Source organism: Pyxicephalus adspersus, chromosome 2, assembly GCF_032062135.1.
Source record: "Pyxicephalus adspersus chromosome 2, UCB_Pads_2.0, whole genome shotgun sequence".
Classification (NCBI taxonomy): domain Eukaryota; kingdom Metazoa; phylum Chordata; class Amphibia; order Anura; family Pyxicephalidae; genus Pyxicephalus; species Pyxicephalus adspersus.
In genome coordinates, this window is record NC_092859.1 from 37,076,462 (window position 1) to 37,097,565 (window position 21,104).

The 21,104-nt window shown below is 36.8% G+C and overlaps 1 protein-coding gene across 2 annotated transcripts in view; it reads left to right on the forward strand.

Annotated features, from left to right (window-relative positions):
* Window positions 1–19,437, forward strand: part of LOC140323417 (proton-coupled amino acid transporter 1-like) — a 45,652-nt gene extending 26,215 nt beyond the window's left edge. Inside the window, exons 11-12 of one of the 2 annotated variants that reach the window (XM_072400445.1) lie at window positions 41–115; window positions 9,669–19,437. In XM_072400445.1, coding sequence (XP_072256546.1) covers window positions 41–115; window positions 9,669–9,943 — 350 coding nt within the window. In that variant the 3' untranslated portion in view covers window positions 9,944–19,437. The remainder of the gene's footprint in view (window positions 1–40; window positions 116–9,668) is intronic. The other variant, XM_072400446.1, reaches the window with a different exon arrangement.
* The last annotated feature ends 1,667 nt before the right edge of the window (window positions 19,438–21,104 follow it).

Consider the following 21,104-nt stretch of genomic DNA (forward strand, 5'->3'; position numbering starts at 1 on the left):
AATGTTGAATATTTATATACGTATTTTTTTTTCATCATAGCACACATTGAACAGCCAATACAAAGAACAATAACTCCATACTGCCAGGAAAGAGGGATAATGTCATTGTATCCAAGTAGGCTTTTATTTGGCAAAATTGATTTTTTACAAAGGGATTATTAACCCTTGTTATCTAGGGATTTCTAAAGAGGTGTGACATGAGAGATCAAAAAATAGCTTATGTGTCCAGGTACTGTTAAATGGATAAGCAAGAGGAACAGCAAAATGCACTTTAGGGCTTCTTGGCCTACAGAAGTTTTAAAGTATGCGCAGGTATAATGAAACAAAGAATATAAAAACATACTAACAGGCAGGCTTTTGAAGCAGAAGAGACAGTAATGGGCCTGATTTATTAAAGCTCTCCAAGGTTGGAGAGGATACACTTTCATTAGTGAAGCTGGGTGATCCAGCAAACCTGTAATGAATCTGGTTCAGGGTTCAAAACATTTGCTAGCAAATAGCAGATGACATTGAAGAATTCTTTTCCAGGTTGGATCACCCAGCTTCACTGATGAATGTGTATGTGTAGCCGTATGAGGTGATCATACCTTTGGATAAACGTAGTAACAAAATATTTTAGTATTGATTTTCTCTATATCCACAAATCGGATTTTTAATAACAAGCATTATTCTGTGTGGTAATCTTCTCAATATGTCAATAAGTTACTGTCTATTTCTGCTGAATGTTGTAGTGATCATGAGAAAATCCTATGATGTACAATTTAAATTCTGTTGGTATGTAGCTCCTATGCCCCTTGGCCTGTATATCAAACATGTGCCATGTATCACTTTTCCAGCTTTCCATCCATTAAAGCAAAGTCTGCCCCAATCTCAGTTTGTGTCCCACTTTTGTTTTGCCCTTCCAGGAGTGCACGTGCTAGTCTTGCCCTCTTGGATTTAAGATTTCTGTCTTTACCAGATGGCTAGATAAGTAGCGCCTAACGTAATCTGTGCAGAAGGAGAAAATGATACTATTTTGACAGGTCATTCCATCACTAATGGAGAGGGGGAAACCTATGAATATTTTATATCTTTTAGTGCATCATGTGAAGCACATGAGAATGATCAAGTGAGAAAAATTGCTATTGGCATCAAAATGCCTTGAAAGGCCCCTAATTCCAAGGCATATAACTCGGAGCAAGCTGTTATGTGTTGTGTACTTCCTCTGGGGGTCCTTTGTCACATATTAAGTATTTATAACACAAAGATTGTAGGCAGTGAAAAAACTACTATAAAACAACAGTTTACATTAAATTAGAAATAAAATAATTAAATAATAAAAACAAGCACAGGATTACCTACTAAAGCAGTGGTCACCAACCGATGGTCTGCAAGAAAATTTTGGTGGTCCACGGCTATGGCCGGGGCACCCCCCAGCGTGGTGCACCAGCCAGAGCTGCCGGACCATGGGTGATGGGCCAGTTCTGGTATCATGACATCACTCTGGGAGAAGTGTCTTCCCTATTGAGTGACACACGGCTCCCCGGACATGCCCAGTCCGGAGTCCATGAAATTAGTGGTCTGTGATGTCCAAAAGGCTGCCGACCACTGTACTAATGAACAACTAATACTTACTTTTTTGGTGCCCACAACACCAGAATTCTGCTCCTTTTAAGAGAAATCTGCCACTGAAGTCTTGCATTGAGAAGCTAAAGATTTTGGAAGAGTGGATCTCTTTGGTCCCCTTCATCGCTCAGTGGTGTCTTCTGACAAACTCTACCTAAAAACTGTTCCCTGTAATGACATGGAGGTTAGCAAAAGGTGCCACTAAGCACAATGGTAGACCAAGGATATTAAAACTCTGGGAGAATGTATCCATTTTATGCACATGTGTAGAAAGTTCTTTTCTCTGCTGAAAGATATTTCCCTGTCCTATTTCTGCAGATTGGGACTTCCATACAACAATAATAAAAACTTTCATTGATATTGTAACCCCACCTCAATTGCAGGTTGATTACCTAATGCCAGCTGTGCAGAAAGATAAAATAATACCATTAGATCATGTAGCTCACTCTCAACCTGTGCCGATTCTCCCCTTTCAGCTATATGTTTTTAGTTTTGTCTTGTTATTCGTTTAGGCTTTGCTTTGTGTGGTCCCCATGCAAATGCAGCCTGTTCAGAAATGCTTGTGTGCTGATACTGTGTGTAAGAAGCAATGCTGTGGAATGAGAATTCTCCAGTCCTTGCTGAAGTTTACTATTCTTCTGGTATGGTGTTTATTTCACACAAACGTCTGATAATCTTGCACTCACAAAGCATGCATGAGCACAGACACAATGCAAAAGTCTGTGATAATCGTGTTGTCAGGAGTGGTGAACTGAGAGCCCCACTAAAATGTACAGCATGTCTGCAGAGTTTGAGAACAATGAATGGCACGAAGAGATGAGCTGGGTGACTGTGCTGAGCTGTGTACTCACCTGGCTCCTGAGGACGCGCAGTTAGGTTTTTTGGCCTTGGACTGTGGTAATGACATATGACTATAGTAGGTACATTGGATTGTGAGCCTCTATGAGGGACAGCTAGTGATATGACTATGGACTTTGTAAGGCGCTACATAATATATCAGCACTATATAAATACTGTGTAGTAATAATAATAATATGTATTTTGCAGCCCCCTGTAATGACCTCACAGGAGCTAGGATAAAGATTACAAGGCATAGGGTCAAGTTAATTAAAAAAAATGAAAAAGAAAAGGCTAGGGTACACTACTCAGGGTGAGAAGATGGAGGTTGAAGGTAATTTTAAGGTGCTGACTAGAATTTGGCTTTAGATTATTAAATGGAGTGGTATTTTGGCAGCAGGATTCACTTTTTTCTTGTGTGTGTATATATATATATGTGTATGTCTTGTGTGTCTATGTATATGTATCTGGCTAAAAGAGGCTGGGGAGAACACTATATATATATATATATATATATATATATATATATATATATATATATATATATATAATCTTTTATACTCTATTAACAAGACATTTTTTTCATAATCTGTAGAAAAACAACATTATCCAGTTTACAAATAGGTTAGTTGGGGAAGCATTTATGTCAGACTGTTTCTTGCAACTGCACAGAAAATGATTTGCTTGGTCTTTGGCTTTAAAATTGGCCTGGTTTATTCTAGTTTCTAGAGACTTGTTTCTGACAGCTAAGAATTTGTAGATCACCAACCCTGGAATAAACTGACCTAAATATGTCTTCTGTGCTTGATTTTTCCCTATTGTACTGTTGCTTGTATGTTGTATGTTCATGAAGTGTTAAGACCCATATTGAGATAATGGCTAGAAACCATATGAAAAGCTTTTTTTTATTGATGCTATACAGTCCCAAGGGAACTTCTATGGAGTTGATGGCGTATGCCTTTTCATCTGCCTGAAAGGAAGGTATAGCGTAGCACTTTTCATTGACTGCATTCTTTGTCCATAAAGGGAAAGGTCACATTATGTATTTTCCTCTTTTAAGGGTCAACCCAACCAAGAAAGTAAATGGCACTGAAGAAATATACTGCTGTACTTGTCACCTGTATGTGTGTGTGTGTATATATATATATATATATATATATATATATATATATTTCTGCTTCATTATTATCAATATTTATTTATATTTTGTCCCAGATGTTAGGTTTTTGCCAATATTTTACATTTTATTCAGATCCACATCCACTTTTATTTATATTTATACATTTATTCATAATTGTGTTCAGTGACTTTTGTAACTCACGTTTGTCACACTTTAATGCTAGCAAATGGAATTCCTTATTGAAACATGAGTTTACGTGGTCACTTTAAGGTCCTCTGTGTATTATATTCCTGTTTTTTCTGCTTAAACCCTTTAAAACCCCACAAAACCTTTAAAAAAAAAAGTAGATTGCTAAGTGTATTTGAATCTGTCAATCTGTCATTCTGTCATCTGTCATTCTGTTACTTCTAAAACCATAGGTTAAATACACACGTCAGATAATTCTCGTTCCTGGACCCATGAACTGTGAAAGATTGTAATGGAAGTGAAGGGGAGAGAGAGCAGCATGATGCCGCTCCATCGTTCTCCTCCTTTCCCTCTCCATAGAGCAGAATGGTGCTGTATGTACAGCGCTCATTTATGCATCATGCAGTCTTTTCTTACCAATATTGGACGTGTGTATGCAGCCCTAGTGCTTGGAAGAAGAGAAACAATTTAGGCCTCAGATTTTTGTTTATGGCTCTGTGCTCCTTCAATAATTACTAATAAAAAATTCCAAAACACTTATTTCCCTGTTGTTTTATCTTTTGTCTATCTCGGTGCTGCTAGTCTATGCAAGCCACTTCCTGTCCACATGCACTTTATGGTTGCATGGCTTTTTCCAGGGAATGTTTTTTTGATGACAATAACAATGAAGTATGCATACATGTCCCTATAGTCTTACCTTAGACAGCCTCTGACAGGGTGACAACAGTGCAAACATGCTTAGAAAATGAAGCCAGTCTATTGTTACACCAGAACAGGAAGTGTTTAAACAAGGAGCTTCAAGGCAAGATCACATTGTTTGGTAAAACTGTGACCTATAAATGCTGAAAATTACTTTTGTTTGCTGTTACATGAAAGCAGACTTGATTGGGTTTTGTTATGTTTTTTGTGAGATCCAGGGGCACTTTGTTCCCCAAAATAAGGTGACGTTTCACCATGACACGCACACACATGGTATATCAATCGTTCTGTAGTAAAAACATGATATCATTTGTGCTAATGGAGATTACCACATGTTTCAATCAACACTTACATCATAATACTTTTAAATACTGAGCTGGACTCATTTCTAATAAGTTTGTGGAAGTTTAGCATACAAATATATTAAAGTAATTTATAACTCTTGTACATGAAATAGTACACATTGTAGATTCAGTGTTTGCATTTGCTCCTCCACTTATATTTCTTGGCTAATAATCCCCAGAGAGGAAATGTTATTGAACTGCTAAAGAAAGCACTGAAGGACACCAGGTACATGAGATTTCCATTTCATGTCCAGCGTATAATCTCCACAATCAGGTAGCCCTCTGAACTACCACGTTTCACCTTTTTTGTCAGTCAGAATTTCTTCTAATCCCATAAATAGGCTGTCTGAATTGATGTGTAAATTGAATGCATGCCCCAGGAGTTGGTCTGTCATTGCACATACCCTGTAGCTTCTCAAAAAGAATTTGTGAAATACATTTCATTTTTTTATTCCTTCCTTTTATCTGCATGGCAATGGCTTTTAATTCTAAAAACATCTAATCAAGGGGAACATAGTGTGTTACATTTTTTCTTGGATATACTTGTAAAAAAGATAATTTTGATTAAAAAAAAAGTTTTAATATTTAAAAAATAAAAAAAATAAAAAAAGCTTTGCCTTACAGTGTTCACAAAGCTTTGTAAAATGTTCCCCCCCCAAGAGTGTTTGCCCTGTTTTATCACATCACAAGAAGGAATTAAATAATTCATTTGTTTTTTTTTTGTAATGCACTCAACCATCTAAATTTGTTGAAGTGAAATGAAAATAAAATACCTCTGCGTATGTATGTATGTACGTATGTGTGTGTCTGTGTGTGTGTGTGTGTGTATATATATAAATATATATATAAGCGCAAACATTTTTTTTTAGGGCTATGGGTAATGTGTGTGCCATTAGAAAGAATGATTTTTTAGGGGAACAGTGACTTTTAATGCAAGATCGCCAGTAAAAAGCTGTCGGATAAGCGCTGCTCCGTGCGCGAGCTTTTTCAGTTGTTGAATAGCGCGACCGCGTACGATTCCGGATCGCTAATACGAATGCGCGACCGATTTTGCTTGATGAATCAGGGGCAATGTTTTGGAGAAGTATAAATCAGGTTGGGACAAGAGAAGATTTTTTCCCAAACTGTGCAAGACGGGCATGAGCAATAATTAGTGATGCACCAAGCATAACATTGAAGGAGCAAAGATCCACAAGGAAGATGGGGATTATCTCCCTTCATAATATCTGAAGAAAAAATGAATGGCAGTAAATACAGGGCAATTCTGAAAGAAAATGTATTTAAATTTGTTAGAGATTTGAGATTTATTTGAAAGTTCACATTCGAGCAAAACGATGACTGTAAACATACTGCTAATGTTCGAGTATTTGAAAGGGAAACATTTTTAATGTCTTTTAAGACATGAAACATTTATACATCATAAGAAAAACAAGAGTACATCCTGAATATTAAGGTTTTACAAAAAATCTAACCTCAGGTGTAAAAATGACACACAACATTTTCAATAGTGTCATGATTTATTTAGCTATGTGAGGAAAAACTAAGTACACCTCCATGATTCAACAACCCTTACCACCTTTTGCAGTAATAACATAAAGTAATCAGTTTCTGTCTATATGGCTTTTATTTATTTAACATTGATTCATTTATTTAAGGTTTGCAGGCATTCGTTTATGCACAGCTTTTTCAGGGTTCTACCACAACATTTTCATCCAGTTAAGGTCTGGACTTTCACTGGGCCATTGCAATACCTATGCTTTCACAAAGATGGCCTCACATTTTGACTAGGCAATGTAACTGCAAAACAAGTCCAAATCATTACCCCTTCACCACCATTCTTGACGATTGAGAGATGTTTTATGCTAATACATTGTGTTTGCTTTATGCCTAATGTGGCTCTGTGCATTCTGACCAAAAATCTCCACATTTTCTACTCCATCCCGTCTATCTGAAGGACGATGTTCCTGAAGTCTTGGTTGTGATTTGTTCAGATGCAGCTTTGCAAACCAAAGTTGTACTGCCATATTCTTCTGGCATGCCTTGCCAGGCAAGCCATACTTGTTCAGTATTTTCTAACTGTCCTGTTTTAAACTTTTAACATGCTAACAGAGGCCTGCAGGGTCTGAGTTGTAGCTCCTGAGTTTTTTGCAATTTCTTTGAGCATTGCAAGGTCTGACCATAGGGTACATTTTCCTGGGACGTCCACAACTGGGAAGATTGACTGTGGTTTTGAAGCTTTGCCACTTGTAAATCTTTTCATAATAGAATGATGGATTTTAAATTGTTTTGGCCTTATACCCCTTTCATATTGATGAGCAGCAACACTTGTTTCGTTTCACTTGTGATATCCCACACTTGCATCTTCCAGACCAGCAAACTGCTAAAAATTCCGCTTTTGTAGAGTCAGTCACACTTGCTGAAGATCAACGAATTGCATTTGATTATCAGCACCTAGCTTCTACTTACCCTCCTATTTCCTATAGAAGTGGTAAAAGTGTAATGTTCTACACACTGATTCTGCATTTTGACTTCTGATGATGTGATGTAATGCATCATGGCTTGTTTATCTGAAGTTGTATTTACCTAATTTTAGAACCTGCTAAGAACCAGATGATTTGTTGTATCATGTCCTGTTATGTAAAACTTTTGAATTGAAATGTACTTTCTTTTTCTCATGACTGTAACACCAACTGAGAATCTGTGGCAGGACTTGAAGATTGCTGTATAACAACACAACCCATCAAACTTCCAGGAGTTAGAGCAGTTTTACCCTGAGGTGAAACTCCCAGTAAATACAAATAAACAAGCCGATAGAGACATCCCCCTAGGGACTTGCAGCCGTTATTGTAGCAAAAGGTGCTACTACAAATGCATTTGGAGTTTTTTGGAGGGTGAATACCCTTGCACACTGATGATTTTTGGGACACAAACAATTATTTTACACCCTCAAACTAGTAGGCTTGTAGGTAGGCAGGCATTGCCAAACCTTTACTTCTGAGAATTTCAATGAATTAATGGTCATTTACTAATTCTTTAAATTCTTGTGCTTGCCTCACACTTTCTATTTTGCAGCATTTATTCACAAACATTTATGATCAGGTTGAAATTAGGGCAACTCTTTTATCATTTGAACCATATTCTGCTGGACACATGAATTATAGAATGCATTGACTAGCTTTTACTCACTTTAAGAAGCCCTCAGTGTGCAGTGATATTAGAGTAAGCAAATTTAGTGCTCCATATTAGAGGAAACAGTACAAATGTGCATAACTGAAAGTACTGAAACTTGCAGTACACATTTGCACACTTCAGGTTATGATTTCATCCTAGCCCCATCTTTATAAATGTTAGTTAGCAAACTGACTTTGCTAACTAACTAAAATGCAGTCAGTGGAGCATCACTTGTGATTTACTCACGTTCTTCTATTTTCTTCTTCTGTAATCTAGCAAAATCTAAAATCATGTTACATTATTATCTATAGTTCCTGGTGTCAGCTCTACTATTGCCAGCTTCTGCATTAACTGATTGCAAGCTGTAGATCCTGATTATACAAAAGTGTTATTCTCCTGGTCCCCTGGCTGGTCCAGGCAGTGACCACAACCACCTCTATCCATTAGGTAAAGGCAGCTTGTTTTCTTACTATGTGCATTACCTGCTAAACCCACTTCACTTGATTACTTCCTGAATCTTGGAGAGACAATGAAGATTTTTTTGTCATTTTATGTTTATTTCTATTTATGCTATATTTTTTTACTGTAAACAAAAATAGAAATTGTTGTCTACCAACATTTAATATTAGTTAAATTTAATTTCTCACAACACTTGATTATATTTTTTTGTTTTATGTGCGTAACTCTGAAACATTTGGACATGTATTTTTTTGTTTGAAGCTTTTATTTTTTTTTTTTTTTATTTTAAATTGTCAGAACATTGCTTATGTGTATGGAAGCATAAAAAATGAAAAAATGTTAGATGGTGCTTTAGCTGTTCACTCATAAGGTAGCAGACTGAGCAAAGAAGGAATAAGGCCCCTGGGAAGGTAGCAGCTTTTTGACCTATACCATCGATGTACTGACATGGCCCAATCAGCTACATACCATAAGCAGTAAGTGCATTCACCCTCTAACCTCTATTGTTTACTACAGTAGTATAGTACCCTAGGCTCCTGGCTAGGTGAACTTATGGGTGATGCAGTTCTGAGGTGGATTTATCTATCGCTGTACAGGTAGCATTACCATAAACATTAGGGCTTCTATTTATAAAACAGGGAATCTAACATTCCCACAAATATTCCCTGGTGGGACTCTCCCAGGTCTATGTAATTCAATGGCAGTAATTCCATGGCAGTAATTAATTCTCCACCAGTAAATTTATGTGGGCATGTCAGATTGATGATGATGATTTGTTGACTCCTTCTTTAGGTTTGTGGAATTTCACTACTTCATTACTTTTAATCACATACCTTTTTTTGGTTTTAGGTGATGGAACAAAAGATAAATAGTAAAAAGTTGCTTGGAAATTAAGAAATTATTTAAATATGTAGCTTTTACGCTGACCATACACTTGGCATTTTTTCAGCAATTAATCAAGCAGAGGTTTTAAAGTGGAAATAAGTGGTTTCAGTGAACTGCTTGGGGGGGTGAAATCAAAATTGCATTGATCAGTCCTGGTGGGAAAATCCGATTGTTACTGATGAAATTGCTGCAGTTATTTTTCTGGTGGACAGCATTAGAGCACAACAAGTTTTCTGATATTGGTCATGGTTGTAAAAGTGTAAATATAATATCAGTAAGTGTGATTTTTTTAGCTTTTGAGAGATGCATGAAAACAATATCACATGCCAGATGATAAAATCAAGTTACTCATCTTTTGACAGGTGTCCTGGCCATCCTCATTCCTCGCTTGGACATAGTCATCTCACTAGTGGGATCAGTAAGTAGCAGTGCCCTGGCTCTGATAATCCCACCTCTTCTGGAAATCCTCACATATTACTCAGAAGGTCTCAGCCGATGGACCATTGCCAAGGACATTTTCATCAGCCTGGTGGGGTTCTTGGGATTTGTTTTTGGAACCTATGTGACCTTGTGGGAGCTGCTAGCACCAGAATCTCATCCAGGTCATGTTAACTCCACTCTGTATGCTGTTCAATAAAGGCTAATGTTTACTTCTAGATATCTGCAGGTACAGGGGAAAGGTGGAAGCTGAAAGATCCAGATGTTTTCTTTATAAATGTACACTCTCACACCAACACAGTCTCATGAATGTATTTATTTTTAGCTTTTATCTTTTCAGATTAGAAAAAACAATGTCTGTACTTACAACTATTTAAAAATTAGTTCGATGAATATTTTTATTCAATAGTCCCTATTGAAGTTGCTAAATTAGTTGGAACTTCTAAAATCCACCTGGGTACCACAGTTTGGAAAGGTTTTTGGCAATTAAACTGTCCACTGATTTCTTACATTTTTTAGAACAACAGAAGTGTGAGGTGTGTCTACTGTGGAGCTCCCATGTCAACCCACCAGTCCTAGTCTCTGTGCGGACAAACTTATACTGAAGCAGGGGATTTTGGATACCAGAGTGCTATTAATGACTAATATATAAGATGTGGCTGGACCAAGTCACTCTGTTGGAATATTTAAATCAGAAAATTTTCCAAAGCCCATAGTTATCTCACAGTTTTCATAAATCTTCAAAAATGATCTCTCTTGTAAAACCTGTCTGTAAAACCCAGTGTTATGAACAGATTTTTTTGGGGAGGTTGAGTGCCAACGTACATAATTGGTGTTAGATTTTTTTTTTCACTGTATTTTCTTATAGAGTGCATCATTTGCCAATAAACATTTAGCCGTACCAGAGGGAGTAGTGCAAAGCAATATAAAAAGTATTTCTCTCAAGTTCTTAGGATTATACAGGAAATCCTATATAATTGGGTGACATTAGGTATAAGAAAATCTGCTGCAGGGTCATTGAGAGTTAAGACCCTGTTAGGGAATAAATGGCATTCCACTCCAGATAGATTTTAAAAATTTTAAAGTTTTGTTTATTCTAAAACCTCTGGAAGGTATCTTAACATATACATTAGTAAATGTCTCTGAACTTGGTGCTTTAATAATTTTTAGGATTTTCATTGTTTTAGAAGACTCCTGGTGACCTCAGGTCCCCAGATAGATTACAATATCTGTAATTACCATATTTTCTTTCAGGTTTACATTTTTGAATGGTACGCTTACAAAATAGCAAATGTTAGCTGTTTGCTATACAATAGAGATCTGTGATTGTAATTGTGTTAATATGAAAACATACATGGTGCTTAAAAGTCTGGCTTGGCTATAAAGTAATTCACATTATAGGTGTTAAAGGGTATCTGATGACACACAAACAGTAAATCACCTGAATATTTATATATTTTATCTGAGTTATCGAATGTAATATATTCCTCCAGCCCTAACCTATAACCTACAAGGGGTCCCAACAGTTGCAATTCTGAAGATTCTGTGGTACTGCCCTATCCCCAGCCTAGTGATAATCATTACATTGGTAATAGCTTTTATGTTTCTTACAAGCCAATTCAGTGCCAACAAATCTGGGCCTAGGTCGAGCCCGGGTAAAAAATGTTTGTTGATGTTTGACTCATTGTTCATATTATTGCACTTGTAGAGCATGCTGCTATATTGTTGGGTATCTAATCTCTGGCAGGTTTTAGAGATTTAGTATTTTAAAGTAATTTTCTTTAAATAAATGTTTACTACAAGTTGGTTGGTAAAAATTAGTTTTTAGTAAAATTTCAGAAATTTTATCAAAAATGAGTGACAGAATTGATTGTAGCAATTGTACCTAGTTCGCTTAATTTGTATTATTATCAGAGATGTTTAATTTTTTTTTTATTCCTTCTAATTGTTAAATGTAAGTACTTATGGATGATACTGGCTATTTTTAACATAACTTGAAATGTCTAAACAGACTGAAATACATTTGTATGTTGCTTAAAGCAAACCTAAGCTGTGCCCATTGAAGGCTAAGTAATGGGTTTGTTTTATTCCTTCTATCCCTAGCAGCAAACACTTAACTTTTTCTTGCTCTTCCACCACTCCTTGCAAGAACCAGATAATATACCCAGTACTTTTAGGTATAGAGGAGCATGTGACTTGCTCCATGTAAAGTTCCTTTGTTTATCTTAACGGTAACATTTAGAAGTCCATAGTTTTGTGTATTCTATACACTGGCAACGTGTAGCTTACATTTCCTTTTTAATATCCGAATGGAGTGGTGGTGAAACAAATGTAAGGTAAATATATGCATCTGTAAAGCTCTGCCTTAAGAAACTCACATCTATCCAGTCCCTTGTGATGTGTTTAATACGCACACAATAAACTAGCTGCAAACACACAACAACCAACCAGAAGTGTACATATACCACTTTTTCTAACATCCAGCACACCACCAAAATTGGTACTATATTTAATGTCAGTTGTGGTGCACTGGAACGCGGACAGATGGCTCAATGCAATGGATTGACTGAAAATGAACGGCTCCATTATTCACCAACATGTGTGGTACTTGCAGTGCTTTCCAGTAACGTGCAAGACATAAATGTTAAAAAGGCCTAAAGATAACCTGTTGCTCCAATCTAAATGGCAAAATCTCTTTGCTTTTAAGAGATCCAACTAATCTTTATCAGTTTCCGCACATATGTTGACTTTCAGTGTTCAAGCCAGAAATTTTGTTAAGGTGGGTGGGAAGAAATCGTAGGCGGGTTTATTGAGACCCAGGTCATCAGTACCGAGCTAAAAAGAACTGGGGAGAACCCTGACTTTAGTGCAATTACAGTGTGCTATATATAGGGGGAACGGACAACAAGTAGTTGAAACTTAGTAGCAAAGAGCTTTAATTGCCAGTGTAGCCCTGTGCCACACAATAGAGTCAAGTAACTGACCCCAATTTACTTAATTTCTTATAGGATTGCCACTGCCCCCAACTTGCTTATTGGATAATAAAGAATTATTGCAGATCTCACATCTTTGTTCTCCTGTGCTCTTCCAGTGTTAGGATGACAGTATTATGTCATATGCTACAGCCCCAGTGATGGCTTCTCAGGGTTTATGTTGGCTTTAAATCATATATTTTTAATGTGCTGGAGCAAGGAATGTTTTTTTTTTTTTAATGTTTATTTTAGAAACCTACTTATTTGCACAGAAATGTGTTTTTCATTTCTCATACTAGTGTTTTCAAGGTCTTTGTAGAGAAATGTGAACACATATGTTCTTGTACATAGGAGTGGCAGTTATCTATGATCCTGGTGGAGAGGGTTATCCATGGTAGCTGAGTCTCAGTTTAAAGTTAAGCAACCTGGCACCCCCTTCCTCACCACTTCCAAAGTCTATTTACTACAATAGATTATGGAAATCAGTATAGACATGTACTGTGTCTAGACCCCTCACTGGAGCATATGAAAATCTTCCCCCAAAGGCAAAGCAGTAACCTGGACATAAAGTGTGGCTTGATGGTCTCATTCATTCTGAGAGCATAGGTAGATCTTATGTGATATCAATCTTTTCCACCCAAGCAACTTAAACATACATAATAAGTTCTAATTAAAGGGAATTTTGTAAAGACATGTAAAAAAAACTGGATGTATGTAATCTTGTCATTGTGTTATTACAATAAAAAATTGTCTTTATATAAAGTTACACGGGCTCAACAATATTACTGATTTTTTTTTAATGGCTTGCTCTTACAGTGTGGAAGTCGGCATGCTCATGTACCACAGTGCAGCCCCTGTGTGGCTGATGGTTTATCTCAAACATTGGACACAAATGCTTGCAAACTGATCTTCTGCTCCCTCTGGGGTTTAAACTACACATCTCTGTATGTAACATAATACACAGGTATGAAAAGCATGCATGTAAAAAATGTACAAGTTATTACATGAATGCTGACTAAAGAAAACTCAAACTTTACTTTTAATATAAACTTCTTCTTTGGCATTTTGTGAAGCTATAAATGACAATACTTTAAAGGTGACCTCCAGACAGCTTAACATCTGAGATCCAAGTCAGTGAACTGTATTACTTGACAAAATTATTGGAGATTCTAATAAATCTTTTTGCTAATTACCACACCACTGCCACCCTGATCATCTAGAAGGCTGACACCACTTTCTCTGTTAAGATTAGAGAGCTCGCTGGTGTCACTTTTCTGTCTTTAGTTTGGATCATAAAGGACAGCAGCACACTGATAAGGTATTTTATGGGGTCTTTTCACCTATAGGTATGGTGTCTGGTAGACTTACAGTGTTGTCAGTTATAGAGCCTAATTGATTATACGCTCATGGCCATCCCTTTCTTCCCAAACCAATACAAGGACAAGGTTGACTTCCCATACCTATAAAGACCACCTACCTATATTTAAGGGTTTAATAATAAGAATATAAACCTCTTACAATTAGGAGGTTTATTTTACCAGCCTGGAATTTTACTTCTAATTTAAAAGTTATCTACAATATAAAACAATTTTCTGGAGATTCCTTGATAAGGAAATCAAAGTTAAGGGGTCGAATTAGAAAAGCAAGATATTAACTCACTTTGGTACACTCATTGTGGGGTATAGAACAGCCTTTCATGACCTTTTTACCTTGAGGGAAACCTTGAAATAACATTCAAGTTTTCAGAGAACCACTTCTATAATTTCTATATCTATTGCTCATAGTACATAAGTGTGATGGTCAGTAGGAAGAATATCTCTTACAATGTTGACCATTGAGAGGAATGTCACCCTCACAGATAGCCAAAAAGATCATTGGTGTCAAACTGTTATTGGGAGGCACAAATTGCTCATTGCTCAAGGAACCCCTAGCAATCTCTAGGAGGAACCCTAGGATTCCACAAAACTCTTGAGAAACACTGGTATAGAGGATCTAATTTTTAATTTTAAGAAAGACTTAAAAATGCAAAAAATTACCTTTATTACCTTTTAAAAATGTATTTTTTTTAATGCAAGCAGTGTAAGTACCTGAATTTGACCTGACCTCAGCCATCTGCATTAGGAGGAGCCAGTCAGTTCATGTGCTGATAGGAAGAAAAATCAGTGTATCAGAGAGATGAGCTCTTCTTCATCCAGCTTCTTTCATTATCCAGTCACAAACTAGGATTTATCCAGGAAGATCTGGGCTCCAAAGAATTGGGTTGAATGATACTGGTCCCCAGACTAAATAAAGGAAAAAACCCCACAAATAATGTACTTCAGTAGGAGTCTCTGGATTGAATGAAAATCTTACAGCAAAAGTTGTCTTTGTTTTTAATTACTTGAGCTGTTTATTTTTTGGCTGGTATTCCACTTTAATATAAATGGATTATGGTTGTACTGGCTGGCATGGGGGGTGGGAGATGAACATTAGTATTTGGTAAATTATACAGGACATTTTCAGTTATTTTCTTGGTATTGCAAAACAAATTGCTGCCTTAAAGCCATTCTATTCATAATGCTTTTCTTCCAATTTAAACATTCTTACACCCTCCCACCCATATCTGAAGTATTGTCACCCAACACCACTTTCTCCATAATCAAGAAAGCCAATTGCAGTTAGCAGGCTGTGGTTCTTACAAAAGCCACTATATATAATTTTGATTTTGATTGCTTCCGAAGCTATCACAAATGTCAAATATTTGCACACACTATACTCAAGGAGTAATCCTGTTGATTGAATTGCAAACGTTGAAGCCTTTGCTTGAAAATTGCTATCCTTGTTAACACTCTTGAAGAAGCCACATCATTTTTTTAATAATGACCATGGAAGTTGTGTAATTTACTTGTGATATCTGAGGTGGCATAATTACACGTGAAATAATTACTAATCGAAAATTGTGATGAAAGATGTCCCATTAATTTTTTTTTAAGCACATTTTTTATTTCCATGCATGACTAGGGTTTGCATGACTAGAAAGTCTTCAAAAGGAACCTATGAATGTAAAAAAAAAAGGGAAGTGGCCCTTGCTTAATTTTGCAAGAGCAGGTTCTGGAGTTTGTCATTCTGATTCTGGCACGTCCAGCCAGTAAATTGCTATATTAGAATAAACACACAAGACTTTAGTCACTTTAGTTAGCACCCACATTGTGGCCCTTTCAAGTTGACAAAGGGTGGGCGCTGGAAGTAACAGGTATACATTGGATGGTCTGTATTCAGTGTCCCTTTAGTGTTCAGAAAGACCTGAAAGGCAGAAACAGAGTTGTACTCTTGGGCCCTCACGGTAAAAGTCTCGTCTAGTCTACTTTTTAGTTAGTTGGCTAGTTGTAACATTATGCTAACAAGTTTAGATGTCCTAATGACCTAAGGGAGGGCAAGGCCAGAATGCACCAAATGGTATTTATTCTTCATTCCATTACAGTCCTTACCTTGATGTTTTGATGGGTGTATAACACCCTGGCAGACTTTCCTTCTAGGTAGACACCTGGCTTTGATGAGTAGTAAGTATCTCTAGAGAGATTTCTTTTTACACTTTAAAATGGAAACTTTACCACCGTGCACTTTTTAGCATGGTCTCCTCTTACCCTGCTAATCACAAACAACATACATTATACAGACTTTTGGGCAGACTGTAGAAGGTTTTACAACTTTTTTACCCCTGCCTGCTAAAATTGTACATCTGACTCACACCTCTAAAACATGTAATAGCCAAGCTCTGTATGGGTATTATACTGCATGGTGGCGTGGGTGTTCTCTTACCTGGAAAAGGTGTCAAATCAGGATGCAGAGTTATGAAACTTTCCAGACAGCTGTATCATATGTTTTCCTGGATCACTCAACTTATGTGTAGATATGTAAGCCTATTGTGATTAAAGCGTACCTAAACTCAGAAATTTCACTTTACATAAAAGGGTAGACAATGTTGTTTGTTTTTTTTTTAAACGCAACACCCTTTTTTTAAAAAAAAAAAATGAGTGCAGCACCCCCTCCTAATTCGATCGATCGCCTAGATTTAGAATGAATGGGAGTGCAGAGCCTCCTGGGATACCTATGTCACGCATCCCTGGAGGCTCTTGGGTGCTCCTGAAGGAACCTTTTCGTGCAGAGAAAGTTTGCCAGTCTCACTTATGCACAGTGAGATCGGCAAGTTTTTTTGCCATCCCACATCACCTGATCTTGTGCCTGGGTCGGTTGATGTAGGAAGAAAAACCTGGAAGAAGAGATGAAGATGGCGGTGCCCAGAGTGCCGGCTCCGGGACGGATCTAGGGACGACGCAAGACCTGATGCAAGGCCCCCCTCCCGATGGATCGGACTGCCCTGCGGGATTAAAGGTAAGTGTTTTGAGGTTTTTTGGCAGTTTTAGTTTAGTTTCTCTTTAATACAATGAAAAATTATTATTGTTACAAAGAATTTAGAGGCTTGCTATTAAAGTGTAAAACATATTGCAGATAGCTATCCACAGTTACCGCTCAGGTTTCAGCAGTCATGAGACTAGAAAGAAGCTGATCATAAATATGAAATAGTCACAGCTAGATATAACTGAATTAGGAAGTAGTATGATGTGTATTGGCCCCAAAACCAGCCAACTGATCCCAAATGAAAAATGGCAATCTGACATATTTGAGTGTTAATATTTAAATATTATTGTTATTCCTGAGATAAGATTATAGGTGTTTGGCACTACTCCAATTTCCCTGCTCCATTTACAAAAGATTGACAACCGGTGTCTTTAATGGTAACGCCTGGCTTCTGGATTCTTTAAATAGATTATGGCAGACAATTATGTCCTATTCACAGTGATGAGTTTGCCGTCAATCATCTGTCAATTTCAGATTTCCTTCTCTATTCACATTGGTTTGGGGAGCCTTTTGGCATGTTCCATAGGACCTTTTCTACACACTGGGAAAAAATAGTTTTCATGACACAATTACTCTATATGCAGATTGATGTGTTATTTTAATTGAATATAGAAATAGAACGTGACTAATATAATTAATGCCACTTATCACAATGACAGCAAAAATTAGGTGCAGTGTCGGTTGTGGAAATCACGTTATATCTGCATTAAAGAAAATTGTGAAAACCTTTTTTAAGGTTTGTGGTCTCTTTGTGATTGGTTGCTATGGTTTACAATGTCCTTTATTGAGGTTTATAAATCGACAATTTTTGCTTTAGGGTTGTGAAGTGAGGTCCATTAAAGTCTAAAATAAATGCAAATTTGTGGCTTGATTCTAAAAGGCAACGTCGCTGTCCTCGTTGGTAACCAGTTTTGATTTTGAATTAAAGTTATCTATGTTCAGATTAGTAAATATTTCTTTGGAGCTTTTGTATTCAGGGATCTGGGTAGCTGTGGACCCCTGTGAATATTCTTGCATTTGGCTTAGTTTAAAGTGTATACCCATGTATGTGAACACAACAGGCCAGTTCCTGCAGCTGCGTGAATGTCACCCCCCTTACCTTCTCTGCTTCAAGTGTTTGGACTGACTGATGTTCCCTTTAGCAGAGATCAAGTACCCAAATGTTTTTAGTCCTGCAAACATCGCTGAAGGGAACCTACACTGGCAAGTTCTGCAGAAAAGTAATCTATTCACCTAAGTGACACTGTCAGCCAGTACGACTAGTATCACTAAATAAAATATATATTTAAAGGTTTTCTTTTAACTGGGTAGTAAGGCTTTAAAGTAAAGATAACAGTGACTGTTGATCCAGGAAACATCCTATTGCCTCATGGAATCAGTAAGGATTTTTTTCCCCTGTTGAAGCAAATTGTACTTGGGTTTTCTTTGGGTTAATAGTAGGGTTTTATATTTGGTATATGTATATTACCCTAGCGGTTGAACTTAATGGACTTATGTCTTTTTTCAACCTGACTTACTGTGTAACTATGAAGGTTGTTCTTTAACTCTACGTGCTTTAAGAACAGGTATAGCCAAATGCAGAACCATTGACGTGGATAACTTTAGCCTTTGGCAGCATCCATCTACACTAAATGTATGTTGAAAGGGCAATTCTTCACTGCAGCTGTTCATCTATATAAAAGTACACCTTTGACCTTTTTTTACACAAGCCTCAATTTTAGCTTCTTACTGTTTTGAAAGTCAGAGATTTCACAAGTCTGTTATGAACGTATTTATTTCTTACTGCATACACTTAATGTACAAAGTCTGTACGATTAATATGTATATTATAAATATCCAATATTTGGGTAAATGTTATACTGCTACATACAGTTGTATTGAAACCACTCAAGGCATGATCATAGAATATCAGGTAAATTATAGCTGCCTAAAGACCAAATCGCAGTGCCCAACACACAGGCTGCATGTGTCCTGCTGTCTCTTGGTGTGCTCACTGTGTCTGCTACCTGTGAGCATGTTGCAGAAAAGAAGCTGGGGACCAGCCATTGATTCATTGTGTGTGTCACAGTATTCACACACACTGAAAAAAAAGACATCACTTTCAGATTTACCAATCTCTATCCAAAAGAACAAATAGAAACACTTAAACCTTTTTATTTTAAGATCATGGAATGAATACCCTGTGCTGTATAGGTTGATTATGAAATATGTACATGCTTGTATATATGTATAGTGTTAATTATAGCACTGTTCTGCCTAATCTCTGTAATTAGAATTTATTTGTACTGATGTCTTCATTAAATAAAATTTATTTTAAACCTGAGCCTTCTGGTCAGTTGTCTTTGTATAGACAAAGGATATCGATCAATGACCTTTAGCAATGTGACCTTGTGAATTGGATTTAGAGATTAGGTGAATAAAGTAATACATTACAATTGCTTCACCATTATTGCAGAGTCCATGGTAGCAATTAAAAATGAAACGAAAAGAAGAAATGGCAATTGATCATGAGTGCATGAGAGTAAGAACATTATTTACTTTTTATCCAGATTACTTTGGATTTATTTATTGGTTGCAGTGATATTTTATCTACCCTGTTACACTACCTAATGGTAAAATATATTGATTTAGACAAACCTTTCCCAACTTTTCCAACATGGGGGGACCATTGAAATAATTTTTAGGTCTTCAGAGAACCCCTCCTATAATTATCATATCTATAGGTCACAATATATAAATGTGAGTGTCAGTGTTATCTTTACAGATAGCAAAAAAGATCATTGTCAGCTAAACTGACCTGAGAAGTACAAATTGCTTATTGCTTAAGGAACTCCTGGCAACCTTTGGAGGAACCTTGGGGTTCTATAGAACCCCGGCTGAAGGGTCATTTTCCTTGGACTCTAGGATTTGGGTGCAACACTATATAAAATTATTGAGTTAGGTGTCTCCAACAAACTGTACTGGTAATACTTGAGCATTTAAAGAGGTTTTTAGATAATTGTGTTTTTCCAACCTTGAAACAGTAGTTCAGGGAAGACCAGTTCTACTCCAGCATTGCTTTGCCCCTGTGCCAAAGCCAGCTTTGTAATTAGTCTGTAAAATAGTCCTAAATGTGATTTTATATAAAGATCTGACCTGAACCTTTTTGAACACTTCTAGGATTTGTTGCTGATTATAATTACAGTTTGCCATTTTAGACACACTCCAAAATCTTTACGAAACCCCTCTCAGAAGAGAAGGATGTTACACACACAGATGGTCAGGTGCCCACAAACTTTATCAGATTTTATTATTAGAGAGCAGGTGATTCACAGCTACAAACCTATAACTATATTACCTAATGACTTTTCCTCCATTTTCCCATGCATGACTTCTCAAGAGCTGCCCCAACTCCTTGGAGCTCCCTTCCTCATCCTATTAGGTTTTCTCTTACTTCCCACACATTTAAAAGGCCAATTCAAATCCACCCTTTCAAACTTGCCAACCTATCTTCATCCTTCTCCTAACCTTTACTACTTAGTCACCATTCCATATCACCCCTCATATTGTTTACTACATCCCTACCTCTTAGTCCTCTCCTCCTCCCGTGTCTATCATGCAGGTTTGTCATGTACAACCTGTTTAATGTACGGCACTACATATTATGTTGGCGCTTTTTTTAATAAAGTTTAATAATAATACCTATAATGGTACATCTATACAAGGAAATGCGTATTGTTCAAACATGTTAACCAGACAGTTGTTTCCTAATTATCTTATGTGAAAAAAGATCAAACCCTTAAACATCATAGGAATAGGTTCAGCAACAGGTGAATTAAACATTCACTTTAATTCTCAGACCACTTTGTGGTTGTTACTGCTTACGTAGGTGAATTGTTTTTAAAATTCGGCATATCCTTATAACTAAGAATTTTTGGTTTAAAATTCAGAAGCACAGATGACTGTTTGCAGATCTAATTTCCACCACAGATCCAAATAACAAAAGACCTT